Genomic DNA, 21,835 nt, shown 5'->3' on the forward strand with positions numbered 1-21,835 from the left:
CACTGACTTGGCTGCCAGGCATCTGCTGCTGAGATCCCTTGCTGTGCTGAGAATGTGACAGTGTGTAATCCTGGGTGTCTCGGTTCCCACACAGTTTTATCTCCTGGAGGTTGGATTGCTGGCTCCAGTCTTATCTCTTTACAGCTGATAACAAGAAAGAGGAAGCACCACCCCCCTCCCCACACACAAGGGATCCACCTTCCCCCACTCTAGGCATTCCAGGCAACTCTTACAAGTCAGGTTTGGTTCATGGCAATTCTCTCAGCAAGGAGATGCAAAACTTCTTTAATGAGACCTTTGAGCAGAGGAGACAGTCAGAGACCACAAAGGCCTGGTGAGAGTAAGTGACAGTGGAGAAAAAGAGTTCAGCAGTGGTATTAGCTCCAAGGCCCAGCCCCTGATGCTCCCGGAGGCCCACTAGTTCTTTGGCAAACAGCCAAAGATAGACATCTTTTGGGTGTTTCTTGTCCAAGATGAGCCATTTGCTTGCCTTTTTTCTGCAATTTCCGTTTGAAAGCATAGGAGATGTTTAAAACTTCATTTGAGGGGCAAGAGATATACCTGGATAGTAGAGTATTTTCCTGGCTTGGACAGGCCCTATATTCAATGTCCAGTACCAAATATCTGGGATTGGCTTTTACGGATTCTAAGACAGTAATCCTGGGAAGAAATAAGATTGTAGAAGGTTAATATGCACATGGCGAACCTGAGTTTACTGAATCTTTTTCCTGGCTTTTTTGTATGCTTGGAAATAAAAGATATTGTGAGGAATTACATTTTAAATGATCTATTTGAAACTTTACTACTATGATAATACTTTTGTTTGCATAAGATTCTTTAAAGTAAAAATTGTAAAACTTTTTTAAAAAAAGAAGTACCATCAGTTAAGCTTTCATATGGTTTTAATACACAGCCAGGTTCAATCATGTAAAAGTTTCTATTAATTTAGTCATAAAAGGTACTTACATTTTGTACATAGCTAAATTATGTAATAAACTAATAAGCATCATTCAATTTCAAAATGAACCTTTCCTGGATGTGTTCACTGAAGCCCTAGGTGCCATCTCCTGTGAGTTTTGTTCCCTCAGGTCTGTCAGTCTGGCCTGATCTGGGACTTACACAACCCTTCCTCAGGAGGTCTTGTGCTAGCCAGGCTCTCTGGCGCTTTGCTAAGTTAATGGTCCCTGTAATAAACCTTACACGTAGAGATACAAGAAATCAAATCAGAGTCAAAAGCTATTTCAACTTTCAGAGAAGCATATTATTGTTTAGAAATCGTGGTTTTTGTCTGTTGTTTGTTATGTTTTGTTGGTACTGGGGATAGAACTCACAGCCTGGGGCTTGCCAGGCAGGCTCTTGAAGTCAGTTCTCATATTAAAATACAATTTGCCATACTGAGTTGCAAGGTGCTTTCTAGCATTGATGAAAGGGCCCCAGGCCTGATTTTAGCAAGTGGAAAAACTGGAAGCCGCTGTCTGCTGGGCATGAGGTGGTGAGCAGGACTCCTGTGTGCAGCAGGCTTCGCACATCACACTCCAAGAGTTTTAGTACATGTTTGTGCATTCCTGTTTCTCAAAAACCTCACCGCCCAGGGACTTAATGTTTCCAAGCCTCCATTTCGCTGTCTTTCAGGTGCTGGTAAGGTGAGTGTCTTTCACAGGGAAGCCCTGCAGCAGCCTTTGCACCTCTGTGGCAGTAAGGATTCACTGAGAAAGCAGGGGAAGAAGGCCTCCCACAAACCCTGCTCAGCAGTCACACTTCTGGGGCTCGGGCTGCTCTGTCTCACACAGCAGCTGCCCTCTCTAGCTGACCTGTCTCACCATCTCTAGGACAAGGAGTATACAATAGCAAAGTCTCCATTTCCCTGGGAAAGTTTTTCTGTTGGTGTTGGGCATTAATTAACTAATTAATTAATCAAATGGTTTTTTTCTTGAGATAAGAACTGGTCCCCTTGCTCATGAATGTTTGCTGCTACCAACTCTGTGAATACTGCTGGGGTTAAGTTTGGGTTTGGGGCATGGTCAGCCTGTGTCTCCACCCCTTCCTCAGAGGTGGTTAACTGGGGGACAGTCCTCTGGCCTCTTTGGTGTCACAGCAGGAGCTCCTGAGGGTTTCCAAGGCAGAACTGAAAGGTGTCATGGCTGTTTGTCTGCGCCAAAGAGGAGGGAAGCAAATGTCTTTGTCTTCCATGCTAACGCTCTGTGTGTGCTGAGGCAGTTGTTTCAAGGAACAGAGTGAAGATGCCCTCCGGTGCGAAACCGTCCAGACTCAGCCTCCTTGGGAATTGGTGTTCATTGCACTGATGAGGAAGGAGACGTTTCCAACTTATACCAACTGGACTGGACTTGTCAGTGAGAAAATGACCTGGAGGCACCATGTCAGGTAAGGGAAGTCACCAGACAGGTTTAAAGCGCTCAGGATAAACTGCAGTGAGGGTACCACTGATTCTGGCAGAGGAGGAAAGCCCTTTCACCTCACCTCCGAATCTTCCTAAACTATGACATTCCCCAAAATTTAACTTTCAAAATGATTGCATTTTATTATATCGTTGTTGTAGTTATGTATTTGTATATAATCATTGCATTGCATTCGCCTTTTCTGCTTTCAAATTTTAATAATTTTCTTACATTTCCTAGGCTGCTGTGTCTAGTCAGTTTGGCATTACAGCTGGTCCACACGGGAAACAGTAAGAAACGTTTTGTTCATAGGCTCAGGTTTAACTGCATACAAAATCCGTTTCTCCATCGTTATCAGTCTCACGCCTTATATTTTTGAAAGGCTCTCACGGAGAGAAACACAAAGGTGGTAGAGAAGTCAGCAATGTGGCCACCCCCGAGCTGAGGCCCACGGCGCTCCCTCGGGCCCTGGATCATTTCAGGGCAGGAAATGCAAGCTGCGAGGGCTGGCGGCCTCGGCGCGCGACCCCGCACCCCAGGGCGCACGGAGCGCGTAAGTCTCCCCGCAGAGCTCGGGACCTGCGCGGTGGCGGGGACAGGAGGGGAGGGTCACTCACAGGAAAAGTCAGAAACCACAAGGGGGCAGATCCTCGTCGTCTTCGTGCCACACATCACTACAAATGAAAAGGCTTCCCAGGGAGGCGTTTGTCTTTAAAGGTCCTGGCGCCTAATCCGCAGAGGGCTGCGTCCCCTGGCCAGGGAACCGGGACCGGCTGCGCTGCGGCCCCAGGACGTGGGTGGTCCGCCCACGGAGGCTGCGCTCCCGCTGCGCAGGAGCCGCAGCTGACTTTAACATGTGAAAGGCAATGCGGGCGAGAACCCGGCTCGCGGGGTGCCCCCGGGCGGCTCCTGCCCGCCGGAGCCCGGGGCAGTTTGTTTTTCAGCCCTGAGCTAACAAGCAGAGATTGGTGAGCACACACGCCCAGCGGGGAGCTGGCTCCGCGGCCTCCCGGCGGCGGCCCCGACCGCTCAGGGCGGAGGCCAGCCGGTGACTCTGTGACCCCGCAGGTGCGCCGCCACCGCGCTGCTGCAGGAACGGGGGCACCTGCGTGCTGGGAAGCTTCTGTGTGTGCCCCGCGCACTTCACCGGCCGCTACTGCGAGCACGACCAGAGGCGCAGGTGGGCACGGGGGCCCTAGCGGGGGTTGCGGGGGTGGGGTGGCCAGAGGGATCTGGGGGGCAGGCATGCTCCCGAACCGCACCGATGCACTGCCCGCTCCGCAGCGACTGCAGCGCCCTGAGCAACGGAGCCTGGACCATCCGCGGCTGCCGCCTCTGCAGGTGCCTGTTCGGGGCCCTCCACTGCCTGCCCAACCAGATGCCTGGCCGCTGCGGTAAGAGCGCGCACTGGACACGCGAACTGTGCCTTCGAAATGAGCGGTCCGGGTTCGGTCATCACTGCGGAAGGTCAAGAGCTTTGTGAATCGCTTATGAGTCATTATTTAAAATTTTCAAGTTTTAGAAAAAATGCAGATTGTTGGGTTTAACTGCCCCTTAAGCGTCCTTGACAGTGAGCCAATTTGAGGAGCTGACAAGCTGGTTAGCAGAAGCCAAGCTAGTCCAGGGGGGCATCAGTGGCGATGTTCCTGCAGCCTCCTCTCCTCAGGCTTGAAGTCGGGAGCAGCAAGGGCCAAGGCTCCATTCAGGCCCCCTGGCAGGAGCTGCCCTGCAGGGACAGGCAGCAGGACATTTCAGGATGTGGCATTGCCAGCCTCCTGTGCCCTCCCTCCTTCTCAGCCTGGGTGGGCACACTGTAGCAGGTGGGAGGCGTCCTCCTCCAGTCCAAGTCCCCACATCTGCCTGGGTCATCCCTTAATGCTTCAGTTGTGCAGGGAGTTGAGAGAGCACTCAAAGAAGCCAGAGCTCTATGCACTTTGCTGCCCCTGCCTCCATGTCCGGGGCCTCTGGAGGCCTCCCGCAGGGCAGGGGAACCCCTAATGATTGCATGGCCTTTGACTGCCAGGCCCTCTCTGCTCAGGCATCCTCAGGCAGGACAGCTGGAGGAGAACAAGTGGCGGGGGAGTCTTGCCCTGCAGCTTTGTGCTCAGCTTCCCATTCTTACTGTTGGTGGAGCTGTGAGTGGAGCGGCACATCAGGGATCGCTCAGCTGCTACCTTACCTTCCAATCCCTTCCCAGCCTGCTCTGCTTCATACCAAGCAAGCAGAGTGGTATTCCACGCATATGTCCACTTCTCTCTCCCCGTAATGCAAACATTTCCCCAAAGTCCCCTGTCACCGGTGAGTTCTCTATTTGCCGGACTTTCGTCTCCAGTTCACCAACTGTTTCTTGTGACCCCAAAATCAGAGGACACAGATTTGGGGGACTGACAGTCAGAATAGTCGGTAACACCTTTGTAGTCTCATAGGCACCTCATAGTTTCCTCCTGCAGTTCCCCCACATGTCCCGTTCTCCCAACAGACAGAGTACTAATGTGGAGAAAGGGCCGGCTGAGGTCATTTTGCATGTCTCTATAAAGCCTGTGGGGCAGGGACTCGGGTAGGTATCAGATCCCGGGTATCAGATCACTGTCTTACGTACTACTGGGAAATTCCAAGGCTTAGACTATTGACTGTCTGCCACAAACAGTGGCAGATGGCTTTTTTTTTTTTCAATTGATTTTAAAGGAAAAAAATCAGAAAAATCAAGAAGCAAACCAAAAGAAAAAAGAAAAGCAATATGACAACAATAACCACAAAAAGCTGCAATATAGAATTTCAAACTAAGATGATAGGAATTTAACAGTGGTTGCTATATTACCGACTGTTGTCTTCAAAATAGTTGCTCAAGTTACCAGATGCGGACATGTAAAACTGATCAAACAATATATTTCCCTTTGAGCAATTTCTTTCCATTTTACTATATTGTAATTTTGGGCTCTTATTTGCTCTTTCAGTTTCTTACACTAGTGAGACAATATGGTTTTTACATGTGCGAGTCTTTTATTTCATCTATGAGTGTGGTTTCAAAGCCTTGAGTTTATCATTCTTGATAGCTGAGTAGTACTCCATTGTATAAAAACACCACATCTTTTTTATCCATTCCTCAGTTGATATGTTTTGGTGGTGTTTCCAACACCAATTGAGTATTACAAATTGTGTAGCTATAAACATGGGTGCACATACATCGCTGTGGCATGATGTTTTCAGTTCTTCTGGAAAAATACTCAAAAGTAGAATAGCTGGATCAAATGAGATATCCAATCTCAGTTTTTTTGGAAATCTCCACACTGATTTCTTTCTTTCTTTTTTGCAGTCCACCCCCCCCCACACACACACACCCTACCCCACAACCCCCTCCCTCCGTACCAGGGCTTGAACTCATGACCTCATGCTTGCCAGGTAGGCACTTTCACCGCTGAACTAAATCCACAGCCCATAGCAAGTGTCGTAAATCCTTTAATGGCAGTTTTAGCATCTATAGAAGATGAAATGAAAAACTTTATAATAGTTTGAAAAACATCTACAGATGGGACGGTTGCAAAACTCGGTCCCCCCCCCCCCATAATCCCTCTTTGCTGCTTGAAACCCCTGCTGTTCCCAGGGTGGGTCAGCAAGCCCAAGAAAGAAAAGCTCCCAGCTGTCAAGGTTCTTTCCTCAGGCCTTAAACCACACCAGGCTCTCTTCATTAGACAAAGAATGACTGTTTCTACCTGTGTCCCCAGAAAATCAAGAGCTCATTTTCACAGGCATCAGAAGCCAGTTTAAGGGCTGGAGGTGTAACTTAGTGATAGAGCACCCCCTGGAGTGTGGAAGGCCCGGGGTTCAATCTCCAGCTCCACAAGGAGAAGGATCAGGAAAGGAGGGAGTGAGGGAGGAAGGGAAGGAAATGGGTCAATTGAATGCTGTAGTGCTGGAGAGGAAATTCTGTGTTCTAGTGTGTTCAAGGCCCTGGGTTCAGTCCCCAGCATCAGAAAAAGAAAATAGCAGAACAAAAGAGGAGGCTGATTCTATATAATAATAAAATAGCAAGCTCAAGAGATATGCAGGGAACGTAAATGTGATGCTGTGAAGTGGGGCCAGGTTAACTTTACTATGTGAACTCAATTTTAAAAAGGCACTTTTGTGGAAAATAAAATAAAAGACTGAACCAACTGGCAAACAAACATCTTTGGGCCATACCCACTGTGTGGCCTGTGGGAATGCCATGAGAATGACCCTGAAGAATCCTGGCCAGCTATGATCTGTGTCCAGCCCTGCTGGGACATTCTCGTGTGCACGGGCAAGTCCCTCTGGGCATGCAGGCAGGAAAGGAAGCTGTCTGGTTCCCAGGGACATCCAAGTGTGGCTGCAGATTCAAACTTTCAGACACTGGGCTGGGCCTCACACTGAGACATGATGCTGTCTCCTCCAGAGTGATCTCCAAAAACTATGACCCCAAAAAACAACAACAGCAACAACAACAAAAAACCCCATCACCATCACCACCACCACTACCAACAACAACAAAAACCCATAAATAATTTGAGCGCCTTTCCATTCAGCAGTGGAGATACAGTTGCCATGCTGAGCATGCACAAACCTGATTTCATTTATGTTCTCCTTTTTGCATAGGCACAAAGCTAATAAATATGGCAAAAGGTGTTGCTCTGTCTAAAATCTAAAAATGAACTTTTGATAAATATTTAAGTCCTTGCTCAGGCTAATAAGTCATCCACCAGTAGCAGTTTCTGCTCGATGCAGTATAAAATAACACTGGGTTGCAAAATCACTGATTTTGTAGATATGCATCACAAATATTAATAAAGCAATGTTTAAAATCTTTTTGTATATGAATAGTAGAAGTTCCACTGATTTCTTTCTAAGTTTAAGAGATGACCCCAGGCACCCATGAAGGTCTGCATCATGATGCCCCTAGCTCCATTTTGAGATCTCAGCTTAAGGGATGGAATCGATTCAATCAAATTCACAAAGCGGCTTACAGCAGTGGACTTGGGGCGCTGTAGGGTCTCACTGCCTAGAAGGACTGACTGCTCCTCTGTCAGCAGCCTCTTGAGTCACTCCTACCTCAGCCTCTGAAGTCTGGGATTACAGGTGTATACCGCCATGCCTGGACATGCCTGACATACCGTTTCATATACATTTATTGAAAGGTCCATTTTAGACTTAGCCATAGCAGAGAGTTTTATTATACCTATTAGACTTTTTCTTTGACATTTTTTTATGTATTAGTACATTGGCAGTACATAGTGATTACCTTAACAATAGGGAGGTAATATATGTACATAGTACATCGTAATTCTTTTTATATCCTTTATGCTTGATCTCTTGGTTCACTTCCCATTTGCTAAAGATCAATGTCTGTATTTCCTATTACATATGTTTTCTTTTGCTCTTTATTTATGCTTTGGATTTCTCATAGAAGAGAAACCAGACATCTTAGTCACTTTTCTCTCATTGTTGGGACAAAATATTTGATGCTCAAAGTTAAAGAGGGAAAGATTTATTTAGCTCACACTTTGTGGAGGTTTCAGTCCATAATCGTCTGACTCCAAGGCAGGGTGCATGGCACAGGGGCAACAGTTTAGGGCAGCAGAAGACAGCAAAGCAACAAGAGCAAAGTTGAGGCAAGCAAGCCCCTTTTTCTCCCTTGTACTGTAAGCAGGCTACTCCCCAAACCCCGGAGCAAGCCAGGCAGGTGTAGCACTCACAGACTCCGTGTCCTCCTCTGCACAAGATGAAGATGTTTACAAAGTGATGCTCATGGCCTTCTGTGGAGTCACTTGGTTAGACCTCTAAACTCCACACGCTGACATAATGTATCAACCAATACACCAGGAATTATCTACAGTTGTGTGCCTGACTTATTTTACTTAACATTACAGTCTCAAAATGCATCCATTTTTCTACGTAATGCTCTGTCAGAGTAGTGTGTATAAACATCGCATTTCTTTTCATTCTTTTTATTTTCCATTGTGTTCTTTTAAAAAAGAAAATAAAAACAAATGCAAGAGAGACAAACAACAACAAACTCAAAACAATAACAATATAGACATTCAAAATGACAGGAATTTAACAGTGGTTGCTGTATTGTATACTGTTACCTTCAAAACAGTTGCTTAGATATCCATATATAGACATGCAAAATTGAGCTAATCATATGAGTGTTAACTGTTCTTTTCCAAGAACTAATAGAATTAGTAGTATAGGCGTCTTAGCCATCTATAGTCGTCTTAGTCGTCTATAGTCGAGAGCTATCTTATATATATAGAAACAAATTTATGTCTTTTGGCTTTTCCCTTCTTTCTTCCTTTCCCCAACCCCAATAATGTTTGAGCTGTTTCTTTCCTTACAACATTTATTGTAAAGTTTGGGTCTTATTTGCTCTTTCAGTTTCTTACAGTAGGGAGGCAACATGGTACTTACACGTATGAGTTTGATTTATTTCACTTATGAGTATGGTCTCAAATCCCTCCCATTTACCTATAAAAGGCTCTGTGATCCTTCTTTATAACTGAGTAGTACTGCACTGTATAAAAATACCACATCTCTTTTTATCCATTCTTCAGTTGATAGGTATTTGGGTTGTTTCTAAGATTTGGCTGTTACAAATTTGTGCTGCTATAAACATGGGTAAACACACATCACTGTGGTACAATATTTTCAATTCTTCTGGGCAAGTGCCCAGAAGCAGGATAGCTAGGTCAAATGGGACCACTAATCCTAGCTTTTTATACTGATCTCAGTGGTTTCACCAGTCGACACTCCCACCAACAGTGCAGAAGAGTTCCAGCATTTGTTATTGATATTTCTTAATCCTGGCCATGCTTTCTGGAGTGAGATGGAATCTCAGTATTATTTTAATTTGCATTTCTCGAATGACCAATGATGTTGAGCATTTTTTCATATATTATTTGCCACTTGTTTTTCTTCATGTGAGAAGTGTGTATTCATCTCAGATGCCCATTTTCAATTTCTGGGGCCTGATGTTTTAAAATTCCTTACATGTTCTAGATGGAAGATCTTTGTTTGAGGGAGAGTTGGCTGAGATATTTTCCCAATTCTTGGGGTTTTTTTCCCACTGTTAGAGATTTCTTTTTATATGCAAGCACTTTTTAATAAGATGAGAGCCTCATTATTGATTCTGGGAGGTATTTCCTGTGCACTTTGATTTCTGTTTATGAACTCTGCCTACCCCTATGTCTTTAAGATTTCTAGCTGCTTTGTCTTGCAGCAGATTTAGTGTTTCTGTTTTAATATTTAGATCTTTGATCCATTTTAAGTTTAGTTTAGTGCATAGTGATAGGCATGAGTCTAGTTTTAATTTTCAGTATATGGAAAGGTAGTTTTTCCAGCACCATTTATTAAAGAGGCTATCTTTCTTCTAGTGAGCTTTTGGCCCCTTTGTAAGATAAGGTAGCTGAGTGTGTTTTTAGTTGTGACTGTATCTTCTAATCTATTCCACTGATCTTTCAGGTCTGTTTTTATTCCAGGAGCACGCTGATTTTATCAGAGTAGTTTTGTAGTATAACTTTAAGTCAGAGATTGTGATGCCTCCTGCCTTGTGTTTGTTGCCCAGAATTGCCTTTACTATTGTAAGTCTCTTCTGGTTCTAGATGAATTTTAGGACTGATTTCTCTAAATCTGTGAGGTATGCTAGTGGTATTTTGATCTGGATTGCATTAAATCTGCACAACAATTTTGGGAGAATAGCCACTTTCACAATGTTGTTCTTCCTGTCCATGAACAGAGAATGTCTTTCCATTTTCTGAAATCCTCTTTGATTTTTTTTTTTTCAGAATACTGTGATTTCTAGCGTTGGGTTCTTTTACTTCCTTTGTCAGACTGATTCCTAAGTATTTCATTTTTTAAGATGGTATTGTGAAGACTGGTTTCCCTTATTTCTCTCTCAATAGGTTTGTTGTTTGTGTACAGGAATGCTATTCATTTCTGAGTATTGACTTTGTATCCAGCTACATTGCAGAATTGGGTTTTTTTGTGTTTTTCATTTTTATCGGTGCCAGGGATCGAATTCACGACTGCCTGCTTGCAAGGCAGGTGCTTATGCCGCTGAGCTAAATCCCCAGCCCCTTGGCAATTTCTTTTGAAGTACAGAAACTTTTCAATCATATGCGATCCCAATTGTTGATTCTTTGAAGTGTTTCTCATGCAGTTTGCATTTCATGAATTCTCTGCCTACCACTATGTCTCCAAGATGTCTACCTACCTTCTGTTTTAATATTTAGGTCTTTGGTCCATTAGACTTTAGTTTTGTGCATGGTGATATGCATGGGTCTAGTTTCAGTCTCCAGCATGTGGAAAGCCAAGTTTTCCAACTCCATGTGTTAAAGAGGCTATTGTTCTTCCAGTGAACATGTTTAGACCCTTTGTCAAAGATCAGGTGGCTGAGTGTCTTTGTAGTTGTGTTTGCATTTTCTAATCTGTTTCATTGATCCTCAGGTCTGTTTCTTTGCCAGTACCATGCTGATTTTATCACTGTGGCTTTGTAGTATAGTTTCAAGTCAGGAACTGAGATGCCTCTTGCCTTGCCTTTGTTACCCAGAATTGTCTTTGCTAATCTATGTTTCTTCTGTTTCCAAACGAATTTTGGGAGTGTTTTCTCTAGATCTACGAAGTATGTTAATGGTATTTTGATTGGGATTGCATTAAATCTGTATACAGTTTGTGGAGTAGGGCCATTTTCACAGTGTTAGCTCTTCCTAACCAAGAGCAAGGAATATCCTTCCATTTTCTAATATGCTCTTCACTTTCCTTTTTTAGCATAGCACAATTTTCAGCATATAGGTCTTTTTCATTCTTGGGTGACTTCCTATGTATTTCATTTTTTTAGATGCTATTGTCAAAGGCAATATTTCCATAAATTTCTCTCTTGGTGATATTTTTTTGGTGTACAGGAATGCCATTGATTTTTGAGTGCTGACTTTGTATCCAGCTACACTGCTGAATTGGTTTATTACCTCTAGTAGTCTTTTAATGGAGTTTTTTGGTTCCTTTATGTAAAATATCATGTCATCTGCAAAAAGCGATAGTTTAACTACTTTCTTTCCTATCGTTATTCCTTGTATTTCTCTCTCTTTTCTGATTGACATGGCTAGTGTTTCCAGAACTATATTGAATAGGAGTGGTGATAGTGGACATTCTTGTCTTGCTCCTGATTTTTGGAATGAAAGCTTTCAGTTTTCATCCATTTAGTATAATGTTGGCTGTTGGTTTGTCGTAGATGGTCTTTATGAGATTGAGGTAGACACCACATATTCTGAGTTTCTGAAGGGTTATCATCATGAACATGTGTCGGACTTTACTGAAAGCTTTTTCTGCATCTCTTGAGACAACCATGTAGTTTTTGTTTTGGGCTCTGTTGATGTGGTGTATTACAATTAATGATTTGTGTATGTTAAACCATCCCTGCATTCCTGGAATGAATCCCACTTGGTAGTGATGTATAATCTGCTTAACAATTTGCTGCATTCTATTTGCCAGTATTTTATTGAGAATCTTTGTGTCAATGTTCATTAGTGAGATTGGCCTATAGTTCTCCTTTTTGGTTGGGTCTTTCTCTGGGTTTGGTATCAGAGTAATACTTACCACCAGGACTGATTTGGGGAGGCTTGCTTCCTTTTCAATTTCATTGAAGAGTTTAAGGAGTATTGGCATCAAATCTTCTATAAATTTCTTGTAGATTCAGCTGTGAATCCATCTGGACCTGGGCTTTTCTTTGTTGGTAAATTTTAGTTACATTTTCAAGTTCGATAGCTGATGTTGGTTATTTAAAATTGCTATATCTTCTTGGTTGAGCTTTGGTAGTTCATGTGTTTCTAGAAATCTGTTCATTCCTTCTGTGTTTTCTACTCTATGTGAGTAGAGATTTTCAAAGTAGGTATTCATGCTCTTTTGAATTTCCATGGGATCCGTAGTAATTTCTCCCTTTTCAGTCTTATTGCATCAATTTTGGTTTTTTCATTCTTTTTCATGAAAAGGTTAGCTAGAGTTTTGTCAATTTTGTTTATTACCTCAAAAAACAACTTTTTGATTCATTAATTTCTCGTATTTTTTTTTTTTTTTTAGTTTTAATTGTATTGATTTCTGCTCTTTACAATCTTTACAATTTCCTCTCTTCTATAAGCTTTGGGTTTAACATGCTCTTGTTTTTCTAGAAGCTTGAGACGAACAATTAGGTTGTTTATTTGTGCTCAATTGGTTTTCTTGATATGACAGTTTATTGCTATATATTTCTCTCTTAAGACCGCTTTAATTGCATCTCCCAGATTGCACTCTGTTGTTTCTGCATTTCCATTGAATTGTAGGTATTGCTTTATTTCTTCTTTAATTTCATCTGTAGCCCAATGGTTGTTCAGAAGATTGTTATTTAAGTTCCATGTATTTATGCAGGGTTTGCAATTTCTTTTGCCATTAATTTCCAATTTCGTTGCACTATGGTCAGATATTATGCATAGAATAATTTCAATACCTTTGCAGTTACTTAAGAACATTTTATGGGATAATATGTGGTCTATAGTGAAGAATGTCCCATGTGCAGCTGAGAAGAAAGAGTATTCTGATGTGATGGGGTGGAACACTCCATAAACATCTACTAAGTCCAATTGCTCGCAGGTATGATTCAGTTCTAGTATTTTTTTTCTGACTTTTTGTCTAGTTGGTCTATATCTTTGTGACAATGGGGTATTAAGGCCCCCTTTATAATTGTGAGGTTGTGTATTTGGTTTTTTTATTTCCATTAGTATTGGTCTTAGATAGTTGGGTGCTCCTGTATTTGATGCACGTATTTTTGTAATTGTTAGTTCTTTCTGTAGAATTTTTCCACTAACGAGTATGTAGTGACCTTCTTGATCTCTTTTAAAAATTTTAGATTTGATGTTCACATTGTCTGCAAATAGAATAATTACTCCTGCTTTTCTCTGGGTTCCTTTTGCATATAATACGGTTTTCTATTCTTTGACTTTTAATCTCTGAGTTTCCTTTTGGGTCAGCTGTGTCTCTTGTATACAACCTATTGTGGGATCCTGTTTCTTTTTTTTTTTTTTATTTTATTTAAAAGGAAAAAGAAAAAACAAAACAAAACAAAGCGGTGTAAGGGTACAAGTAATACGGAAGTACAAAAAAAAAAAAAAATAAAACCAGTAAGAAATCACCAGTTAATAGATCACACATTATCATCTTAGAGATAGTTGCTCAAGACACAGTATCAAAGCATACAAAGTGGACACTCGAACAGAGAGACTGCAAACAGTTGCGTTCAATGATCAAACCAAAAACATTAATATGGTCATCTATTTAACACCCCTAAACACACTTGCAGTTGTATCCATTAGAGTACTTTTTTTTTCCCCTCTCTTTTTTACAACAAAATTTACACATTTTGGGTTTTATTACTCCTTAGTTCTTATTACCTTTTTTTTTTTTCTGGGAAGAGAATAAAGTCAAATATGGCAAAACAAAGCTGTCAGTCAAAACCAAGGATTGACATAGCACATGAAGTAAAAACAGAGTACAAGGTTATCAACAATGGTTACCATAATGCCTCTTGCTTCCTTAAAAAGAGTTGTCTATCTCATTAGGTATTATAAAGTTGAACACAACAGTAGAGAACAAGACCAATAAAACTTAGGCATTGTAAACATTACAGGACTTCCAAAGTAGATAATAGTCAAACCAGAATGGGCATCTTAGTGAATCTTATTGCCTTCAAAGCAGTTGCCTATACCCTCAAACTTGATACTATCATAGAGAATGAAACAGAGTCTAATCAATCAAAACAAGACAGTGGGAGTATTACAGGACTTCAAATCAAGTTAATAGGAAATCAATAAAAGTTACTATAATATATCCTGCTAATTTTTAAAATTTTCCCCTTAATTAAAAAAAACATAAAAAATAACTAAATAATTTTTTTAATGAATAAGGGAGAGACTGAGATAAAAGAGGACATAACAACATAACAGGGATCCTGTTTCTTGATCTATTCTGTCAACCTATTTCTGTTGAAAGGTGAATTGAGGCCATTTACATTTATGGATATAACTGACACGTACTGGCTTGACTTTACCGTGTTATGTTCCAGTTGTTTGCTTTCGGCTCTCCCCTCCCCCCCTTTTTTATTGCTTGTCCTACCTGGTGGTTTCTTTCTGTTGTTGTTCTGGAGACTGTGGTCATTTTTGTTTCCATCTAGTATGTCTTTCAGTACTCTTTCTAGGATTGGTTTGGTGGACATGAATTTCTTCAGTTGTTCTTTGTCATGGAAGTATCTTGTCTCTCCATTAAATTTGAATAAAGTTTTGCTGGGTACCTCAGGTTGAAAGTTGTTTTCTCTCAAGGTTTGAAATGCCTCACTCCAAGCTTGTCTTGACTTGAGGGTCTGTGCTGAAAAGTGTGCTGTGATTCCAATGGGCTTTCCTTGATAGGTGAGTTGTGTCTTTTCTCTAACAGTTTTTAGCATTCTGTTTTTATGCTGCATGTCTGGTATCTTAATTATTATGTATCTGGGTGTAGATTTATGTTGGTTGTGATTGTCTGGTGTTCTATATGCCTCACTTATCTGCATATCAGATGTTTTCCTCATGTTTGGGAAATTTTCTGGTATTACTTCTGTGAATAGTTATGTCATTTGCATTCACTCCTGCATCTTCCCTGGTGCCTATTAATCTTATATTGTTTCTCTTGGCATCATCTTGAAGCTGCTGGATTGTCATTTCATGCTGCTTTGTTATTTTTAACAGTTTTGTCCTTTCATGATCGCTAATTGCGATCCTGTCCCCAAGGTCTGCAATCTTATCCTCAGCTTCATTTAAATGGTTTTACCAGCTTTGTATACAATTTTTTGTTTCTTGGATGTCCCTTTGAGTTTGTTTCATGAATTCTACTTTTTTCTGCATTGTTCATTCAGGGTTTCGATCAGTTTCTCATGCTCCTGTACTTTTTTCTCTATTTCTTCAGCTGTGCTGAACAATTCCTTTACTGAGGTTGTTATTTCTGTCTTTACCTGGGAGAATACTTCTAACTTGATTTCCTCTATAGCCTCATGGATGTTTTTTGTTGTTGTTGTTGTTTTCTTTTCTCTCGCTATCTTTTCAGAGATTTCCGGTGTGTTACTTTTGAAGTTTTCTATGTCAGTGTCTCCTGTACTTGCTCCTGGTGAACTAGATGTTTGAGACTGCATTTTGCTTTTTCATTTTGCTGTTTTCCCCTTTCAGTTTAATATTTGGTCCTTCAATCCCACTAGTGTCAACTGTTGGTAATGTGTATCTTGGGGTCCTACTGTAAGGTTAATGTTTGTCCAGTGGCTGGGTCCTACAACGAAGAGCTGGGCCAGTCACCTGAATTCCCCCTGCAGGGCTTGTTGGATGAGTCCTATGTTCTTCCTAGGGTAGCAAGCCTACGAGTATTGATGTAGGTCTTTCAAAACATGTCTGATTTCTTCTTGAGCCTTCTATTTTCTAGCAGCAGGAAGAAACACACTTGAGTTGTGAAATATTATCTGGCTTCCTGGAGACTGTCTGATACATCAGAGAAGCAAAGATCTCCCTCCACATCCACAGAGTGACCTCCACTTAGCCCACACACTACCTTCCCCAAGCCCGAATTCCTCTGCTGCCTCCTATTGGTTGATTTCTTGATGACAGTCATTCTTTCTGTGGTGGGATGGAATCTCAGTGTTGTTTTAATTTGCATCTTTCAAATGACCAGTGATGATGAATATTTTTTCATATATTTATATTCCATTCATATTTCTTCATCTCAGAAGTGCATATTCACCCTGAGATGCACATGTTTGCATTGAGTCCTTGAATTTCAAGTGCCTGAATTTTTAAAAATTCTTTATATCTAGAGATAGAACTCTTTTGTCTGAGAGACAGTTGGCTAAAATTATTTTCCCAGTCTGGGGTTGTCTTTTCACTTTGTTGGTGATTTCTTTTGGTATCCAAAAACATTTAATAGGATGAGATCCAGTTATTGATTCTTTGAAGTACTTCCTGTACAGTTTGGGTTTATTCATAAACTCTGCCTAACCCAATATCTTTGAGGTTTCTAGCTACTTTGTCTTTCAGCAGATTTACTGACTTTGTTTTAATATTGAGATCTTTGATCTATTTTGACTTTAGCTTAGTGCATGGTGATAGACGTAGGCCTAGGTTTTTTCAGCCTGTGGACATCCAGCTTTTCCAGCAGCATTTATTAAGGAGGCCATCTCTCTTCCAGTGAACATGCTTTGTTGACTGTACCCAGCTATGCTACTTAATTTGAATATTAATTCTAGAAGTCTTTTGATAGGATTTTTGGGGTCTTTTGTGTGGAATATGCTGCTATCTATGAATACTGATAGTTTAAATTCTTCCGTTTCTATGAGTATTCCTTTTATTTCTCTCTTATCTAATTGCCCTGGCTAATGTTTCTAAAGCTATATTGAATAGGAGTGGTGATAGTGGACATCCTTGTGTTCTTCATGACTTTAGAGTAAAAGCTTTGAGTTTTTCTCCATTTAGTATGATGTTGGATGTTTGTTTTTCATAGCCAGCTTTTATGAGATACAGGGTATGATCATGTATTCCAGTGTTCTGAGAGTGTTTGTCATGAATGAGTGTTGGACTTTTTCAAAAGCATTTCCTGCATCTATTGAGATGATCACATAATTTGTCTTTGACACTGTTGATTTAGTATACTGCATTTATTGATTTCCGTATGTTGAATCTTCTCTGGATTCTTTATTTTTAGTACTTTTTATTTTATTTTAAAGAGGATAAAACAGAATCAAACCAATCAAAGCAAACTAGTTTAAGGGAGACAGGACTTCAAAGCATGAAATTGACAATAGTTACCATACTGCCATTTGTTGTCTTCAAAAAGGTAGATAACTTCAGACATAGTAAAAATCGAACAGAACAGAACAGAAATAATAAGAAAACAATGAGTGCAATAAAGGATTTTGAAAACAAGCCAGTAAGAAATCCAAAATTGCGACCATACTGTATCTTGCTATCCTTGAAATAGCTTCTTCTGCTATCTGATTTATCAGAATCACGCAAAACAGAAGATAATAAAACCTAAACCCCCCCCCCAAAAAAAAAAAACAATGGAAATGATATAGGGCCTGAAAACATGATCATATGGAATCAACAATGGCCACAAGCTTCGGAAGGAAATGTCCTCTAGATGCCGCACTGTGTACCAATATCCTCTGAACCTATGATCACACCACCGCTCCTAGACCTGCAATACTATTGAAATACCAAAGCACTACAGACATTCATTTGCATTTCACCCTGATAGCTATCATCACAGCCTGTGTTTCTCCAGATAAGCCAGTGGCTTATGGGAGGTGGGGGGTTGGTACCTCTTGCTTGCCACCCCAATTGCTGGAAGGGGCTGGGGTCTGGCCATTCCCAGTCTGGCTGTGGCCCATCTATGGCACTAGTTGCCAGAGTGGGTTTGTTTGTTAGTGTGGCCACTGTTCTTCCTCCTCACCAAGACTGCAAATGGTGCTGACTCATGGGGAGAGGCCTGGGTCTACGTGTTCCCAGTCTACTGGTGGCCTTGTGTGGCACTGGATCCTGTACTGGGCTAATTTGCTGGCATGGTCATTATTCTTTCTCCCCTGAGTTCCCATCCCTGGATTCTCAGGATACATCTCTTTGGTCATGGTGTGTGATCTTTATGGTTTGTTGCATTCTGTTTGCTAGTATTTTATTAAGAATTTTTACATCTATGTCCATTAGGAAATTTGGCCTGTAGTTCTCTTTTTATTGGTTGAGTTTTGCCCAGGTTTCTTATCAGGGTCATACTTGCCTCCAGGAAGAGTTAGGGACAATTGTTTCCCTTTCAATCTCCAAAAGGAGTTTGATGAATATTGCCATATCCTCTCTAAATTTCTTACAGAATTCCATGTTGAATCCATCAGGACATGAGCTTTCTTTGTTGGTAAGTTTTTAATTACATTTTCAATGTCATTAACTGATACTGGGTTTCTCAGACTTTTTACATTTTCTTGATTCAGCTTTGGTAATTCATATGTTTCTAGCAATCTGTTTATTTCTTCTATGTTTTCCATCCTTTTTGAGTAAAGGTTTTCAAAGTAGGTATTGATGATCTGAGTTTCCAGAGAATCTGTACTGATTTCACCCTTTTCATTCCTTATTGCATGAACTTGAGGGATTTTCTCTCCTTTTTGATAAGGATGTTTACAGGCTTATCAATTTTATTTTTTCTTTCAAGAACCAATTCTTTGATTCATGAATACATTTGTATTGTTTTCTTAGTCTCAAGAGTGTTAATTTCAACTCTGATTTTTACAATTTCCTCCCTTTTATGGGCTTTGGATTTGATTTATTCTTTTTTCTAGAAACTTGAAGTGCGGCATTAGGTTTTATTTGTATTTGTTCTATTTTCCAAATGTAATAATTCACTACTATAAATTTCTCTCTTACGACTGCTTTCATTGCATCTCACAGGTTATTTAAGTTGTGTTTGCACTTACATTTGATTGTAGATATTCTTTAATTTATATTTTAATTTCATCTGAGGCCCATTGGATGTTCTGGACTATGGTATTTAATTTCTGTGTATATATGGATTTTTGTGGTTTCTTTCACCATTAATTTCCAGTTTTATTGCACTATGATCAGATAATATGCATGGGATGATTTCAATTCATTTGCATTCCCTAAGTATGTTGTATTGGCTAGTATATGGTCTATTTTAGAGAACGTTTCATGGGCAACATAGAAGAATGTGTATTCTGATGTTCTTGGTTGGAATACTTTGTACGCATGTACTAAGTTCATTTGTTCACTGTTTTTGTTCAGGTCTGTTATTTATTTGCCAAGTTTTTATTTGGTTGCTCTGTCTCTGTGACAATGGGGTGTTAAGATCCCCATTATAACTGTATTATTATTTACTTGATTTTTCACGTCCATCAATATTTGTCTGATGTAGTTGGGTACTTCCATGTTTGCTGCATAAATATTTATGATTGTTATCTCTTCTTGAATTTTTCCCAACAAGTTTGTTATAACTATTTTTGTCTCTTTTGATCATTCTTGATTTGAAGTTAACATTGTCTGCAAACAGAATAGCTACTCCTGCCTTTCTTCTGGGTTCCTATTGCAGGAGTATTGTTTTCCATCCCTTGATTTTTAGTCTGTGAGTTTCCTTCTGAGTTAAATGTTTCTTGTATAAAGCATAGTGTTTGAACTTGTTTCTTGAACCATTCTGCCAGTTCATTTCTTTTCATTGGTGAATTGAGGCCCTTTTCATTGTTACCGGTATATACTGGTATATACTGGTTTAACTTTGTCATGTTATTTTTTACTGTTGGTTCTCTACTTTTCCCCTCTGTTTAAATGCTTGCCTTGCTTGGTGGTTTCTTTTTGATTTTGTTTTTGGAATTGGATTCATTTTATCTCTGCCTAGAATATCATTCAGGACCCTTTAAATATTGCCTTGGTTTTAATGAATTTCTTCAGTTGTTCTTTATGGTGGATGTATCTTATTTGTCCATTAATTTTATTTACTTTTGGTATCAGAGATCAAACTCACACCCTGCCAGGCAGGCTCTTTTGACACTGAGCTAAATCTTGGGCCCTTTTTTAAAAAATTCATTTTGTGTGTCCATTAATTGTGAAAGATAATTTTGTGAGGTACATCAATCTTGTTTGGAAGTTGTTTTCTTTCAGGTCTTGAAATACTTCAGACCAAGATTGGTCTTCTTGACTTAAGTATTTGTGCTGAGAAGTCTGCTGTCATGCTGGTGTGATTTCCTCTATAAGTGATCTGTTCCTTTCCAGTAAACGCTTTTACTAATTCTGTCCTTGTGCTATATTTCTTACTACCTGATTATTACAAGTCTGGATGTGATTTATTTTGGTTATGGCTAGTTGGGTGGAAGTGCCTCCCTTACCTGCTTGTCAAGTTCTTTTCCCATGCTTGGGAAAAGTTTCTGCTAGTACTGCAGCAAATTATCTTTTGTGGAATTTGTGTTGACTCCTGCTTTTTCAGTGACACCAGTTGTTCTTATGTTATTTTCCTTTGTGGCACCTTGCACCTGTGGAATTGTTATTTTTCTGACCTTTTGTTATTTTTAAGAGATGTTTCCTTTCATGATCACCATCCAGAGCCTGTCTTAAGGTCTGAAAGTCTGTGTTCAGTTTTGTTCAAAGTCATTTTTTTTTCTCCAGTTTTAAATGGAATTCTTTACTTTATGGATACTCTGTTTGAGACCATTTCCTACATTGTATTTCTTTCCTATATTGATCATTTACATTTTCTCTCTTTTTCTTATTGTCCTCTATTTTTTTATCTGTCCCTACTCTAGATTTGCTGGGCGGTTCTTTATAATTGTTAATACTTCTTTTTTTGTCTGAGATTTTTTTTCTTCTCTGATTATCTCAGTAGCCTTACTGTTTTTCTACTTCTTTTGCTATCATTTCAGAAATTTTAGATGTGTGTCTTGCAATTTCTTCTAGGTGAACGTCTTCTGGACTTATTCTGGGTGAACTGAAGGTCTGAGACCATTTTTCTTTTCTCTTGTCATTTGGTATTTCTAAAATATGTTTTATTTTATTTTCTTAGGGTGATCCTTGTGAGTTTTTGTAGTAAATAGCTATGTCACTAATATCAAGACCTGCCTAGGCGATGTCTGTTTCAGGAATGTCTCCTTTGTGTGAGTAAATCTTGAGGTTCATCTGTCCCTAGACTCTACCTTCCTAATTAGTTAAGTGTGGGATGTTGATATCTGTTTGCTCAGTTCTCATTCCTTTGATGTAAGGCTCTGGTGAAGTTATTACCTCAGAGCTTCCCTGTCTCGTTACAGAAGGAGAACAACTGATTACAACAGATATGACATCTTAGCTAAAGTGGTAAAATTGGCACTAACAATAGCATAAAGCACAACATAGAAACTGAGAAACTGTAGTGACTGTTGAGTTTGTAGTTCAGACCGTTATGAGCATAGTCTATAGACATAGAACAGAACCAATCATAAATTAGGAGTTTGTATGCAAATGTTTCCCCTTCGTAGAGTAACTTTATCTTACCGGTTTGGATATTTAGGGTGGATAGTGTGTAAAACACTGATTACTGGGCAGGCAGTGGAAGCAAGACTGGAACACAAAGGATTGTGTTCATGAAGGGATTGAGCAATTTGAGAAGAGGTAGAAAAGAAAATATGAAGGAATATTTGAGGGATTTTTCTTAACTTGGTCACTAAGTTTGGGGAATGGGATTGGTTTGCTGTGACTGGAGTTCTCCCCAGCCATTTAGAAAAGAAAGAAAAAGGAAATAGGAAGAGGAGCAAAATGGAAACAGAAGAAAAAGTAAAGGATGAAAAAAGAAAGAAGGAAAATTGAGAGAAAAGGGCCAAGAAGACTCTTGGCTTCTTCCGATGCCGGCAACTCTGTGGTCTAGTGGGAGAG

The 21,835-nt window shown here is 40.3% G+C and overlaps 1 protein-coding gene across 2 annotated transcripts in view; it reads left to right on the forward strand.

Moving 5' to 3' along the window:
• Window positions 1-2,098: 2,098 nt before the first annotated feature.
• LOC101787576 (cryptic protein) overlaps window positions 2,099-21,835 on the forward strand; it is a 28,409-nt gene continuing 8,672 nt past the window's right edge. The window contains exons 1-5 of one of the 2 annotated variants that reach the window (XM_063258771.1): window positions 2,099-2,382; window positions 2,637-2,686; window positions 2,779-2,949; window positions 3,465-3,576; window positions 3,681-3,790. In XM_063258771.1, the coding sequence (XP_063114841.1) occupies window positions 2,303-2,382; window positions 2,637-2,686; window positions 2,779-2,949; window positions 3,465-3,576; window positions 3,681-3,790 (523 nt within the window). In that variant the 5' untranslated portion in view covers window positions 2,099-2,302. Of the gene's footprint in view, window positions 2,383-2,636; window positions 2,687-2,778; window positions 2,950-2,972; window positions 3,577-3,680; window positions 3,791-21,835 lie in introns of those variants that run through there. The other variant, XR_010050745.1, reaches the window with a different exon arrangement.

Source organism: Cavia porcellus, unplaced genomic scaffold (genome assembly GCF_034190915.1).
Source record: "Cavia porcellus strain 051 isolate PalLab524CR breed Dunkin Hartley unplaced genomic scaffold, mCavPor4.1 scaffold_12, whole genome shotgun sequence".
Classification (NCBI taxonomy): Eukaryota; Metazoa; Chordata; class Mammalia; order Rodentia; family Caviidae; genus Cavia; species Cavia porcellus.